The following is a 15,581-nucleotide window of genomic DNA, read 5'->3' as shown; positions in this document are numbered from 1 at the left end:
ACCTACATTTGACTTCACTAATCTTTTTTTCTTACATACTTATAGAAGCTTTTACAGTTCTCTTCTATGTTCCTTACAAGTTTACTCTCATACTCTATTTTTCCCCTCTTAATCAATCTCTTGATTCTCCTTTGCTGAATTCTAAACTGCTCCCAATCCTCAGTTTTGCTACTTTTTCTAGCAACTTGATATGACTTCTCTTTGGATCTAATACTATCATTAATTCCTTTTGTTAGCCATAATTGGGCCACTTTTCCTGCTGCCCTTTTGCGCCTGAAAGGAATATATAACTGTTGCAATGCATACATTTGTTCCTTAAAAATTAGCCATTGCCTATCCACCGCTATGCCTTTTAATGAAGTTCCCCAAACTATCATAGCCAACTCATGCCTCATACCTTCGCAGTTTCCTTTGTTTAGATTTAGGGCCCTAGTTTCGGATTGGGCTATTTCACTTCACAGAATCACACAGTGCAGAAGAGGCCTTTTGGCCCATCGAGTCTGGACCGACACGTGAGAAACACCTGATCTACCTACCTAATCCCATTTACCAGCACTTAGCCAATAGCCTTGAATGTTATGACATGCCAAGTGCTCATCCAGGTGCTTTTTAAAGGATCTGAGGCAACCCGCCTCCACCACTCTCCCAGGCAGTGCATTCCAGACCGTCACCACCCTCTGGGTAAAAAAGTTTTTCCTCACATGCCCCCTAAACCTCCTGCCCCTCACCTTGAACTTATGTCCCCTCGTGATTGACCCTTCAACTAAGGGGAACAGTTGCTCCCTATCCACCCTGTCCATGCCCCTCATAATCTTGTAAACCTCGATCAGGTCACTCCTCAGTCCTCTCTGCCCCAACGAAAACAACCCAAGTCTATCCAACCTCTCTTCAGAACTTAAATGTTTCATCCCAGGCAACATCCTGGTGAATCTCCTCTGCACCCCCTCCAGTGCAATCACATCCTTCCTATTATGTGGCGACCAGAACTGCACATAGTACTCCAGCTGTAGCCTCACCAAGGTTCTATACAACTCCAACATGATCTCCCTACTTTTGTAATCTATGCCTCAATCGATAAAGGCAAGTGTCCCATATGCCTTTTTCACCATCCCACTAACATGCCCCTCTGCCTTCAGAGACCTATGGACACACACGCCAAGGTCCCTTTGTTCCTCAGAACTTGCTAGTGTCATGCTGTTCATTGAATACTTCCTTATCAAATTACTCCTTCCAAAGTGTATCACCTCACACTTTTCAGGGTTAAATTCCATCTGCCACTTATCTGCCCATTTGACCATCCCGTCTATATCTTCCTGTAGCCCAAGACACTCAACCTCACTATTAACCAACTGGCCAATCTTTGTGTCATCCACAAACTTACTAATCCTACCCCCAACCTAAGGAAGAATTCTATAATGTTATGGTCACTGTTCCCTAAAGGACTCCACACAACACGATTATTAATTACCCCCTTCTCATTGCACAAAACCACATCTAAGATAGCCTGTTCCCTAGTTGGTTCTTCAAAAGAAATATCTTATCCTTAATATAAGTAAGGCAAGCAAACAGATGAAAATCAAAAATAATGACTGTCCTTTTAACATATTTTTCTAATTGTTCCATATGACTTCTCCCTTTCTAAACCTCATACAAAATAGCTATACTTGAACTTAAGTTCCTTTATTTAAAATAGGAGACTAAGTGGCATAAGAATAGTGAGTTTTTCTTTAATTAAGAGGCAACTTACTAACATCAGGTGAGGATCTTCAAATGCCTCTATTTGTAGCAAAATTACAAACTCAAGCTTTTTATGTGTTTATGGTTTTGCAATAAACCACACAGAAAAACTTATCCTGTTGGATATCATGCATTGCTGTCCAATCTTCTGAGCATTCAAATGTTTCCCTCCACTCTAATCTCTTGCTAACTCTAACTGTGGGTTTGAAATGAACATAGGTCTGAGTGCTTTTGCACTTGAGGATGAAAAGCCTAAATAGTCAACTCAAATTTTTTTTCCGGATGTTAATGAGGATAATCAGCAACTCTTGCCAAACTTATGTCCCAGATGTCCTTTGTATTCTTATAAAAGCATTAATTGTAGTAAGAAAGCTAGATGTCATAATTTGGCATGCAAATTACACATGTAAATCACTTGCAACAAGCAGTTACCAGAGTTAAGACACAGCAGAATTTCCAATAGCTGCTGTACAAAGGAAGCCTCTGCCATAAGCACAAGGGCTGTAAACTGGTTTGAACAACAACTTTTTTAGCACAGCAAGAAAATTAACAGATACTTGTGTTTTTTCAGAAAATGCTACCAAGATAGGAAAACTACGATAGTTTTGAATATGACATCTTCACTAATGGAAAAAAGCATAATTGGCCACCTTCCAATTCATCAGAATCTCAACTGCTTAAGTGTGACTTCTGAGATTGTGTCCTCATCAGATAGTTATCAAGGTGTCGCAGTCACAGGTGGACAGTCCTTGTCAATGGAAATGTTAATAGCATCAACTAAAAAAAAATTGGAGAATTAAATTTAAAAAAGGTCAATGTCACATGTTGCTAGAATGTATCCACTAGTTCGAAAGATGTTAACTTTCTATAGCTGTTCTGGATAACTTAATCTAAGTATCTCTGTTTTAAGCGCAAGGCATCTAGTCAGCTTGCTGAATATGTTTCAGAAACATGGTAGCCGTATTTCCTATGTTAAATACTTTCTTTAGCTTTTTTTTTAGTTTCCTTCTTTTAGATAACAAACAGAAACAAATCTGCCAAACCAGAAGGATTCCTTCTAAATATAGATCGAGCCCCACATGGCCAGGCATTTTGACATCTAAAGTGGATATATCTGCCTTTTGGATCCCTACTGGTACAAGTTTACGAGCTTACCTGAGATTCAAAAATATAAAGTGTCCTTGAAAGACATGTGCATTTTATTCACTCTTGGGGGAATTATCTGTTGCATGGATCTCTCCTGCATAGATTGCTATGATGTGAAATAGAGCTGCAATAATTCTGTCTCCGAATCTGATGCCTCCCTTTCTTTGTCATTGGATTCTCAGATCTACACAGGTAAATGATCCGGCAGCATTTAGGTCAAGATAGCTGATAACTAGCCAATCATGAACCTGCAACAAAGTGTGTTCCTGCTTCATGTATGTTGAGATTTAGGAATGAATTGGATAACTCATTTTTGATCCATCTGTTAAATATAAGGATCGAAGTCTGAAATGGAATGTTCACATTTTCCACATTCTTATTGTATATTACTTTGGTTTTGAAACAAATTCTGGCAGGCCCAATGGGATATTTTGACCAAACCTTGTATATATTCCTTCCTGATTATCATCTGTTTTTTTGAATGGGAAAATAAAGAGGAAGATTCTTGGGAGGACTTAATGTGATTTCCAGATTTACTTAAATCAGCTACCTGAGTCTCATCAAACCAGTGAATCTTTGCCCTCTTAGATTGAACTTGGAAAATTTGACAGCGCTTACTGAGAAAGCAAATTTGTGATTTGTCTTAAGGTAACATTGTTTTTGTAAAAAAGACCTCACTGGAACCGAAAAAATGGATGAAGAAGAACTATTCAATGTCTTTCCTCTCTTTCACATGTAACTCATACTGTCAATAATGGGAAAATAACAAAATAAACTGTCTACAAAATATTACATGTGGGATAGAAACAAGAAGCCATATGGTGTAAGGATATGAACTGTTTAGAAACACAAATATTGTTAATAAGGCCTGATGGATTACAGAAAACTTTGCTATTTAACTTATATATATATTAACAACTTTGATTTGATAAGGAAGAATATTTTATCATTAAAATTATATTCATACTAGCTTTCTCCAAACCTAATCACAGCAAGTAATTATAAAAGCTAATAGAATGTTATCAGTCATTGCGAGAGGAATCAAATACAAAAGTAGGGAAGTTATGCTTCAGTTATATAGGGTATTGGTGAGGCCACATCTGAAGTACTGTGTACAGAATTGGTCTCCTTATTTAAGGATGTAAATGCATTGGAAGCAGTTCAGAGAAGGTATACTAAAGGAATACTTGGATTGGGTGGGTTGTCTAATGAAAGAAAGGTGGGACAGGTTAGGTTTGTATCTGCTGGAGTTTAGAAGAGTAAGAAGTGACTTGATTGAAACATATAAGATCCTGAGGGGTCTAGACAGGGTCGATGTGGAGAGGATGTCCTCTTGTGGGAGAATCCAGTACAATTGGGGCCACTGTTTAAAAATAGGACAGTAATGAAGAGAAATTTTTTCTCTCGGAGGGTTGAGAGTCTTTGGAACTCTATTCTTCAAAAGGCAGTGGAAGCAGGGTCTTTAAATATTTTTAAGGCAGAAGTAGATAGATCCTTGATTAGCAAGGGTTTGAAAGGTTATCAGGGGTAGGTGGGAATGTGGAGTTGAGGTTACAATCAGATCAGCCATGATCTTAACGAATTAGGAGCAGGCTTAAAGGACTGAGTGTCCTACTCCTGCTCCTAATTCGTATGTTTGTAAAACTCTATTGACCAGTTGTAAAATTTGTTTCAGGAAAAATGTACTTCCTTCCGGTTTATCAGTGGAATGCAATTCCAGCCTCTGCAAATTATAGCAAACATATAGTCATTGTTCTATTGTTGGGCTTTTTCTCTTCTATCTGCTTGGTGTACTTAGCATTTTAATGGTAAGTGTACCATATACCTCCAGTTCCCAAAACATTAAAATACCGTACTTACATCTAACATCAGAAAGCATCAGTGGCAGTAGAGATCATTACTGGTAGTAGCATCTACACATGACTTTCCTCCCAATACCATTCTGATTTTAACTGTGGCCTTACAACAGCAACAATAAGTAGCTGGTGGGTGCACACTGTCTGCTGAGCACCTATTTTGCAACAGATAATACGTTCTGCCCTGATGTGTTAGAGTTCTGAAGTCTGATGGGTACAGCGTACATAAAGAGGCCTGGCCCTGCAATTTCCAACACAGTGAGATCCTGATTTAAACTGTGCATTCATTGGGATCCAATGGAGGCCAGAATCTTACCCACAGCAGGAGTGAGAGCCACTCTCTTGCATTTCCTGTGCCAACAGAAGAGGCCTAGAAACAGATTTCCAGTTTGTCCTCTTGACTGGTGGTTCACAGCACCAGAGGAGATGAGGGTTTCAAAGCACAGTAGGAAAAATTGAAAATAAAAACACAGTTCCTCATTTGGACACTTTATTTCAGTTATTCTGCTCTCAAACTGAGCAGGTACTTGCCTGTTCTTTCAACTGATTCCTTTCTGATGAGCAGTTTTCCATCCTCTTTACTGCATCTTCTAGCTGCTGGGCCAAGGCATCGCGTTCTTGTACTATTTCCTTGCAATATACCCTAATTTCCTCAAGGCTCCAGCCTTCAGGCCCAACAGCCTCCACGTTTTCCATTATGCTTGGTCTCGGTGTAGTTTTGTCTTGTTGCTGTCTTTCGATTTCTTGGTACTCCATCAGTTGTTTTGCTATTTGCTCTATTGTGATGGCCTGCTCCTCATTTTCTTTTCTAAAGCAATCTCTTTCTGTGGTTCTTTCATCTAATAAATTCCTTGCATGATCCAGTTGCTTCTCCAGAAAGTGTACAGTGGCCGCCGTATACTTCTTTGTTGTATTCAGGTCAATCTCATGGATTTTGTGTGTTAAAACATCTCCTTGAGATTCCATATTAGAATGGGAGTTTGTGGGCTCATTGGTGCCACTGGAACTTATTTCAATTTTCTTTATAACAGCAAGGTTATTGGTCTGGGTTCCTTCTGAAATAAGTACTTTTTCTGCAGAAAGATGATTAATGGGCCCATCATTATTAGAACCATTCTCCTTAACTATGTTATTGTCATAACTATCCTCAGTGAGGCTAGAGAAATCCATTGGTTCTGTTTTTTCCTGCTTGGTGCTTTGCTGAGTAAAACTGTCTTTAGATCCTTGAGTACCTGCATCATCTATGATGATGAGATCATCATCACTGCTGCTGCTTTGTCTTTCTCTGGTAGAATTCACCATTTCATACTTCATCGATTGGGCTGTATCAGGAGTACCTGGATTAGCTAATCTTCCTGCTCTTTCTTTAAAGCGCTTTTTATTCCGGCTCTTACTTCTTGGGCTCTGTTTTCGTTTGTTACTATGGGGAGGAAATTAATCACAAAAGTTATTCCACAACAGTTCATATGCCAGTCATTATTCAGTTAATCTTTAAGTTTGTTAGAATTTTTCTACAGACTTCTTTATTCATTTATGGTTCGTGAACGTCGCTGAAAAGGCCAGCATTTACTGCCATCCCTGTTAGTTTTCACCTTGACGTGCCAATGATCCTTTTTTGTTCTTTCAAGTTTTCTCTTAAAGCTGCTGATTCATGCTGGTGTACAGTTCCAGGTAGCACAGATGCACTCTGATACCTTCAACAAGCAGTCATTTGCTCTTTGATCAACCCTGACAGAGAGGGGTGAATTTCCATGGGGGTTATTTTGCTTATCTGCAGTAGCTTTGGTAGAAGGATTGTTGAAACTCTGGAAAACGGTGCAATAATTGATTACATCATTTTTCTCAGGTTTCTGCAACAATAGTGGGGAATTCACCCAGAGTGACACAGCTTGCTTTCACCAACCATGCCATGAGGGGGCCTCAAATATTTTTCAAAGCAACTTGTACAGTGTAATTAATTCCTTTATTTTTTAACAAAAGCTTTTGAATTGGCTCCCGTAATATATTTCAATAAACATATAATGCCAGAAATAGACGCAACACTAAATCATCAACCTGCTCAGTCCTAGGCTGGAGGATACAACACGTTCTTCATTCACACTGTCTGAATATCCTGATGCTGTGCTGAGACTGGTGGAGCATGATCTTGTTCTGCAGCTCCCTTCTTCCTCTTCCTCTCTCTCCTCCTCACTTTCTCCTGTTTCAAAGTGACCTTTTCTCTCCGCCAACTGGGATTGCTGCTCCCAGGTAACCAAAAAAGAAATAGAGAAAGCAAATTAAGATTTCAGAATCTGTGGAAAGTAGACAATTTCATAATTGATCAAGCATACCGTGGGCAGCTACACTAGCCTTAGATATTGTTTTCTCTTCTAGAGGCCTGCAGCTAAACATTGGTCACATAAATGCAGCCAAATCTCTAGACTTAACTGTGTAGCTTTTAAAGGATAAAGAATTATGATTACAATATGCAATGGAATTAAAAAGTACAGCACAGTACTTCTAGCAAATATTCAACCAATTCAAAAAGAATACCTTTACAATTGTCCTAGAAATATATGAGCTAAAAGAAATCTTCATTAACATATTTCTTCTGCATCAATACTTTGAAATCAGAGCAATTCATCTCCGTGAATCACTTAAGAGGTGTTACTGAACTAAAAATATATTCTATGGTCCTAAACATGTTTTAATTTACTGGGGTCTTAATTGCCCCATGTGCCTCTTCAAAAACTAGCATTTGACTGATTGTAGTAAATAGTTCACCTAACATTCCAAAAAAAAACACAGCATAGACCTCACCCAGTTTCTTTCTCAGCTCTAGCTGAGACAGGTCTGAGTTCCAAATGTTAAGATTTGTAAATATTGTGCAATATTTACAGTGTCATGGTATACTTTTCTGCTGAGTGTAAGAATAAAATTGTCCTGATGCCACCACTTGCAAAGGCGTCAATTGCACTCTGGTACCTCATCCAAGGGGCTATTCTTCATGTGTGAGTAAGTATCAGACGACTTAATTAACCATTGAAAGATTACAGTTCAGTTTACTTTTGTCCACATGTTCACTCATGCACTTTCCAACAAAAGTGATTAGAAACTGATAGTCATTTATTTACCTTTGTAGCCCAGGATTGCTGAGACCAAATATACCACCAAACCACGACCCTAGATGAGATTAGTACAAAGTAGCAACTGAACCGGGGATCTTCCAGTTCTGTATAGATCAGCTCCACCTCATATGGTGCCTTTACCAACTTGACCCATACACAGCAGGAAGATCTGTGAGAGGATGGAAGCACCTATAACTCTTTGAAAATTGAAAGATTATTTTAAGGTCTGGGACAGCAGGAGAGGTAGGTACAAAAAATGATTACTGTTTTGTTTAAATTTAATTTTCTACTATATGCTGGAGTACAATACAAAAAGAAACAAAACAACAGCAAAGTATCAATCCAAACAATGATACTGCTGAACATTTTAAAGAAAAAAGCAAAAACATTCTAATCTGTGTTATTTTATGCACAGGGTGCAGAAATCCTACTAGCCCTTAGAGGAGTATTAAAAATTGAGTTTAGTTTCCTTTGGTAGGGCACTGCTTGATGCACTTATAAAATTCTTTTGGATGTTATTTTAGCATAGTTGTCAGCCTATAAACAGGGTAATGAAAGGTAAAAAGAGGATGAAGAAATTTGTCATGACTGTGCTAAGGAAATTAAACTACTCAATGTGTTCTTTTTTAATTCTGAAACTCGGTTGGTGTTACCTGCACAAATTATTGCAAATGCGAAAAATCTTTTTTATAACAGTTCTCTCAGTCTTGCATCAATTTAAGACTAATGGGAGGTTTGTTGTATTTCAGCCACCAATCTCTCAATCTAAATAAAATATCTATTCCTTTCTTCAGTCTGCAAAGCTACAGCACACTTGAAAACAAAAATGGAAAGAATTGCAGAATTCATGTGATCACCTACCTGTGTTGAACAACAGCCTTTAACTGAGGCACTGAGATGTTATTAGAGAAGAGAACAAGCATTCAATCAACCACAGAATTTCCTTCAAACACTACACTACATAGGTTAACCAAAGGCAATGATTGTGAGATTCCAACTCAATGCTAAGTTCAGGGAGCAATGTGCTTCAACCTCACCTCAACCCAGCTGTAAGTTTAATGCGCTAAAAACCTCTCTAACTTGGCTGTAGGTGCAGTTCTAACATCCTCCAACACTCCAGCTGGCTTGGAATACAGAGTAATTATAATCCGGCTGCCATACAGAAAAAAAAAATCTTTTCACAGGTATCCAAACCTTTACATGGGCAGATGGTGGCATAGCATAATGTTGTTGGACTAGTAATACAGAAGCCCAGACTAATACTCTGGGGGCTAGGGGTCAAATCCCACCATGGCAGCTTGTGAAACTGAATTAAATTAATAAAAATTATATGTAAAATTGTACATATATATCTGGAATTGAAAACTAGTCATGGGGACCATGAAACCACCATCGATTGTTGTAAGAACTCATCTGGTTCAGTAATGTCCTTTAAGGGAAGATAATTTGCCATCCTTAACCTGGTCTTACAGCAATGTTATTGACTCTTTGCTGCCTTCTGAAATGGCCTAGCATGCGACTCAGTTTTGTCGGGGCAACAAATGCTGGCTTTGCCAGTGATGCCCACTTCCCATGAAAGAATTTTTTTTTTTTAAATCCCATTTTTTTCCCTGGCCTCTTCACATACATTCAGACTGACCTAAGTTGGGAACTGATGTCTTCACTGATGATATACAATAATGCAATGTGGGGCATTTACAGTTACAAGGCACTGATTCTGCTAAAGTATGGAAGCCCTCCAGACCTTACCTAGTTATTCTTCATGTATGCACCAAGAGAGTATTAGTAACCCATTTAACTATGATCATCAGAGCCATACCCAATCCTGTCCTCACTGAACAGCTACATACATAAATATATGCACTTTTCTACATGCAGTCATTGATTAGTTATGAGAAACAGGGACTACAGATGATTTTTCTCCTCCCAGGCCTATGGGCACAGAGGACATTTCTTGCACCCCAATTGCTTCCTTGTAGATCAGTTAACTCCATACAGAACGGAGATTGAAGGTGAGATATTCTGATCTGTGTGGTTAAGTACTACACTGAGTAACGCCTTTAAGTCACTGAGGACACCACATGTCGTTTTTTGTCTGCATTAACTGAAATTACAGTCATAACTTAATCTATGTTAATTATGATTCATTTTAAATTACTAGGTGAACCACAATCAGTGCTTTAAAAAGAAAGTCATATAAGATTGATATAGGAACTAAAACAAAAATAAAACCAGTATCAAGTTGTAATCCACCTGAACATTGCCTTTGTAAACCTTTTTTGTAGTTCTATAGGCAAGCAGCAAACACCAGCAACCGCTCAGTGGTGGAATGAACATATTACATTTAATAATTTTCCTAATAGTTCATTCACATCTTAGCTACATGGGAACGGTAAGTAAGCTTTTCGGTAGAAAATGTGGTAACATTCTTAATGCAAAGACTTCATTAGGCATGCCACAGTGATTAGGAATCTCTGACAGTGAGGGAGAGGTTCTCTCTAAACATGCAAGGTGCAGTAGCATAGCCAAGGGTTGTTAATGGTGTGAGTGAGTAAAGGAGACTAACAGAGGAATGATAGAGCCATTCTGAAGAGATTAACGTCACCATTGTCCCCAGACAGTGATTCACAGTGTGGAGTGTGGACTTGAAGTTCAGAACTGAAAGCAGACCTTTTAAGTGGCAAAGCATCTCGAGCGAAAACTGGGCTGAAAATTCCAAACGGGAGGAAAGGGGCAGGACACCTCTCTAGCATTGCCTGTAAATTCAAAATGCTAGGGTTTAACAAGTAAAAAGAAGAAATCACAAGGAATCACAAGAAAAACAATGACAAACGAGAGAGATAAAAGAAACACAATGTTAGAAAAAATTTGGTGGTAAAGTTTAAAGGGAGGAATGCAGGGAGGAAGGCAGAAATATAAAGGAGAAGAGTAAGTTACAAGCATGAATGGAAAAAAAAGGTAAAGGGAGAAAATACAACAAAGGAGAAGCCACTTAGCATTTGAAGACTTCCACAGCAATCATTCAACATTTAACCGATTTAAAAAATTTAAATAATCTGTTGTCCGTATTTTACCTGCTGATTTTTAGGTTTTAGTTAGAAAACTTCCTTTTTGAAGTGTTAAACAATAAAAAAATTCAAAAGTTGCTGTTACACAGTCCTCAAAGGCTGAGCGCAATTATTCCCAAAATCATAACACAAACAGTTCTTGAAACATTAAAAAAATGAGGAAGAAATACGCAACATTATGCAGGCTCTTTCATTCTTAGTAATAGCTGTATGGCTTTTGTGAAGTGTAGAGCTGCTGGGAACCATACTAAGCAGGGTGAAAACAAAGCTAGTTGAGAACCCTGAAGATGCTGGTTTTTCAACTTTGACCTTGTCATTAAATACTTCTTCATTTTATAAAACGTTCCTTTGGAATTTATCAATAACGGGATCAACTTGTATTCAAATATTTCCATCAACATAGTAAACATTCCAAGGCACTTCACAGAAGCAAAATCAGACAAAAATTGACACCGAGTCACAAAAAGATGAAAGCATAATAGCAAAGTGTTTTTTTAAAGGAGGAAATTCATGTAAATAATTCTGACAGAAGCTATGTAATAAAATTCTTCACATTATATCCAACAGTTGTGTGTGGAGCACTCTGATATCATTCCTTATATAAGAACAGATTAGTTTGCAATGAATATCCTGATATATGGGGTATGTGACATAGGATACAAAGCATATACAGGAAGGTGAAACCTTCATAAAATCTATTGATGTGTTGAATTAAAAAGTTGATTCTAACTAAATTGTGTGTCTTTACTCCTTTCATCGCTTCCTCTAAGTGGTGACGTTTAGCATGGAACAATCCCGAATGATCCATTTGGGGGTAGGAGATAGAACCTCCTACTAATCACCTTCGGTATTGCGCAACCTAAAACTCTGATGCTTCACGGGGTCCAGTGTCATTTTTAAGGTGCCCAGGGCCATTACCACCTCACATGACTGTATGCCCACCTCTGGTAGGTCTTCCTTGAGCTTGAGGCAAGCTAGAACCAGGAGTGATGGAGGAATCTAGTATATTGGCTGATAGATATGACTGAGTATCGTGAGGTCAGGTTGTTCTTTGACTAGCCTATGGGGCATCTTTCCTAATTTGGGGAACGATTCTCAGATACTAGTGAGAGGGCATTGCAGGGCTATGTAAGTTGATATTGCCTGACTCTTGTCCTGATAGAATAGCTGAGTCATTACCAATAGGTTCATGCAATATTTTTCTTAATATTTTGCATCCCATTGATTGCTTGCACAACAGAGTGACTTGTTAGACTATGTAAAGTCAACTTTTGTAGTGATTACTGGAAACACATATACACCAGACTGAGTAGGGCTAGTAAATCCCCTTCTCTAAAAGACATCAATCAACCAATTAAGTTTTTAATGACAGCCTGAGCATTACTACAAATAATTATTGAATTTAATGTCACAAGTAGCCATGGAACATCTCAGAAACTCATTTGGTTGAGTAATATCACCATTGACCATGCTGGTCAAGTCCTGAAGGAGTTAGCTGCAAGACTGAGTCACTGTCAGGTAATGAAGCAATGAACAAGATGAAACTCATCCTCCTATCTGTTGTAGACACATCAGTCCAAGATAACAGGATAGAAGCGAGTTCTGCACATTTGCTACAAAGACACACTCCATCATATCGTGTTGCATTGTACAACAAGTTTAAAGATAGATATAGTAACTGAAAAGCAACAGTTATCCACAAGGCATTGTGGGCCATCAGCAGCCAAAGAATTGAATACCACCACAAGCTGTAACTTTACAGCACATTGCTGACTGCTCCATTACCAGCAAGCCAGGAGATGACCCCTTATTCAATGGGGAGCATAGAGGAATGTGTCAGGAGCAGCATCTTAAAACCTAGAATGAAATGACAGCCTAATGAGCATGCTAAACACCAAAACTGGCATGCTATAAACAGAGCCAAGAAATCCAACAACAAGTCAAGGCACCAACAGGAGGTTCTATAAGCATCTCCATCCTTAACCATGGTGGAGCTAAACATGAGCATAAGAGATAAAGTTGAAGTGTTGCAACTGTCTTAAGCCACAAGTGTTGAATGCACAATCCTACTCAGCCTTTTTTTGAGTATCCTAGCATCATAGATATCACTGTCCAGTTTATTTGGTTCACTCCAACTGACATTAAGTAGTTACTGAGTTTGCTGAGTACACAGGAAACAGTGAAAACTATGAGCGAAGACAACATTCCAGTAGTACTTAATGCCAGGTCATTAAAATTAGCTGTCATTCAAGCTGTCCCAGTGCAGCTACAACACTGGAATTTAGTTCACAGCCATCGAAAATTGCCAGCTTGTACCATATTCAAGCCCGCTTCTTCCCAATCTTCAACAAAATAATGGAAAGAATGATTCATTGTGCCATCAAGCAACAGCTAGTTACATCCAGCTTGCTCATCAATTCTTAGCTTTGTTTCTGCCAGAATCAATCGGCTTGAGCCTGACATGAACGTAAGAACTGAATACAAAGTGAAACTGCCTGCCATTGGCATCCAAGCAGCATTCAACTAAGAAGCTGAAACTATGGTCAATAGTGGTCAGGAAGAAAACGTTCCAATCGTTTCTGATGCATAAGATAAGACCATAAGACGTAGGAGTAAAAGTAGGCCATTCGGCCCATCAAGTCTGCTTCGCCATTCAATGAGATCATAGCTGATCTGATAATCCTCAACTTCACTTTCCTGCCTTTTCCCAATGACCCTTGCCGATTAAAAATCTGTCTATCTCAGCCTTGAATATACTTAATGACCTAGCCTCTACAGTCCTCTGCAGTAAAGAATTCCACAGATTCACTATCCTCTGAGAGAAGAAATTCCTCCTCACCTCTGTCTTAAATGGGTGACCCCCTTACTCTGAGATTATGCCCTCTGGTCCTAGACTCTCTGATAAGGGGAGTCAACTTCTCAGCATCTACCCTGTCAAGCCCCCTAAGAATTCTATATGTTTCAATAAAGTCACCTCTCATTCTTCTAAACTCCAATGAGTACAGGACCAACCTACTCAACCTCTCCTCTTAAGGAAGTCCCTCCATACCCAGGATCAACCTAGTGAACCTTCTCTGGGCTGCCTCTAATGCCAGTATGTCTTTCCTTGGGTAAGGGGACCAAAACTGTTCACAGTATTCTAGGAGTGGTCGAACTAGTTCCTTGTATGATTTTAGCAAGACTTCCCGATTTTATACTCCATTCCCTTTGAAATAAAGGCCAACATTCCATTTGCCTTTCCTATTACATGTTGAACTTGTATGTTAGCTTTTTGTGATTCATGTATGAGGACCCCCAATCTCTCTGTGCTGTAGCTTTCTACATTTAAATAATATTCAGCTCCTCTATTCTTCCTGCCAAAGTGCATAACCTCACATTTTCCCACATTATATTCCATCTGCTAAGTTTTTGTCCACCCACTTAACCTGTCTATATCCCTCTGTAGACTCGGTGTCATCCTCACCACTTGCCTTCCCACCTATTTTTGTATCAGCCACAACTTGGCGAAAGTACGTTCACTTCCCTCATTCAAGTCATTCATATATACTGTAAATAATTGTGGCCCCAGCACTGATCCCTGTGGCACTACACTAGTTACATGTTTCCATCCTGAAAATACCCCCCCTTATCCCAACTCTCTGTCTTCTTTTAGTTAGCCAATCCTCCATCTACCCCCAAATCTATGGGCTCTTATCTTATTAAGCAGCCTTATATGCAGTACCTTATCAAGCGCCTTTTGGAAATCTAAATATATTACATCTACTGGTGCCCCTTTATCTATCTTGCTGGTTACATCCTCTAAGAATTCTAATAAATTTGTCAGGCATGATTTCCCCTTCATGAAGCCATGCTGACTCTGCTTGATTATATTATGCATTTCTAAATTATAATAGACCCAGGCATTTTCCCAATGACAGGTGTTAAGCTAACTGGCCTATAGTTACCTCTTTTTTGCTTCCCTCCCTTTTTGAATTAGGGTGTTACATTGGCAGTTTTCCAATCTTCTGGGACTTTTCCAGAATCTAAGGATTCTTGGAAGATTACTACCAGTGCATCCAGCATCTCTGTAGCTACTTCCTTTAATATTCTAGAATGCAACCAATCAGGTCCAAGGGACTTATCGGCCTTTAGCCCCATTAGTTTCCCTAGTACTTTTTCTCTAGTGATAGTTATTGTATTTATTTCCTCCCCCCCTTTTGCCCCTTGATTACTTAGTATTTTTGGAATGTTATTAGTGCTTCAGTCTTCACGGTAGAAGACAAAGTACTTATTCAACTCCTCTGCCATTTCCTGGTTCCCCATTATTATTTCCCTAGCCTCATTCTCTAAGGGGCCTATGTTCACTTTGGCCTCTCTCTTCCTTTTCATATACTTAAGGAAGCTCTTGCTGTCCATTTTTATATTACTTGCTAGTTTACCCTTTATCATTCCTTTGGCCATCTTGTGTTGGTTTTTAAAACTTTCCCAATCCTCTGGCTTACCACTAATCTTTGCCACATGTATGTTTTATCTTTCAATTTGACACTATCCTTAACTTCCTTGGGTAACCATGGTTGGTTCATTCCCTTCCTAGAATCCTTCTTCCTCTCTGGGATATATCTTTATGAGTCATGAACTATTTTCTTAAACATCTGCCATCGTTCAGCAACTGTCTTTTCTGCTAAAGT

General features: G+C 38.9%; 1 protein-coding gene across 2 annotated transcripts in view; it reads right to left on the bottom strand.

Annotated features, from left to right (window-relative positions):
• LOC144683716 (uncharacterized) overlaps positions 1-15,581 on the bottom strand; it is a 131,565-nt gene that overhangs the window by 20,721 nt on the left and 95,263 nt on the right. For both annotated transcript variants that reach the window (XM_078547025.1, XM_078547024.1), the window contains exons 14-15: positions 6,795-6,976; positions 5,271-6,159 (exon numbers count right to left, since the gene is read on the bottom strand). In XM_078547025.1, coding sequence (XP_078403151.1) covers positions 5,271-6,159; positions 6,795-6,976 — 1,071 coding nt within the window. The remainder of the gene's footprint in view (positions 1-5,270; positions 6,160-6,794; positions 6,977-15,581) is intronic.

This window comes from Cetorhinus maximus, chromosome 8, assembly GCF_964194155.1.
Source record: "Cetorhinus maximus chromosome 8, sCetMax3.hap1.1, whole genome shotgun sequence".
Lineage (NCBI taxonomy): Eukaryota > Metazoa > Chordata > Chondrichthyes > Lamniformes > Cetorhinidae > Cetorhinus > Cetorhinus maximus.
This window is presented reverse-complemented; position numbering and strand designations above follow the sequence as displayed.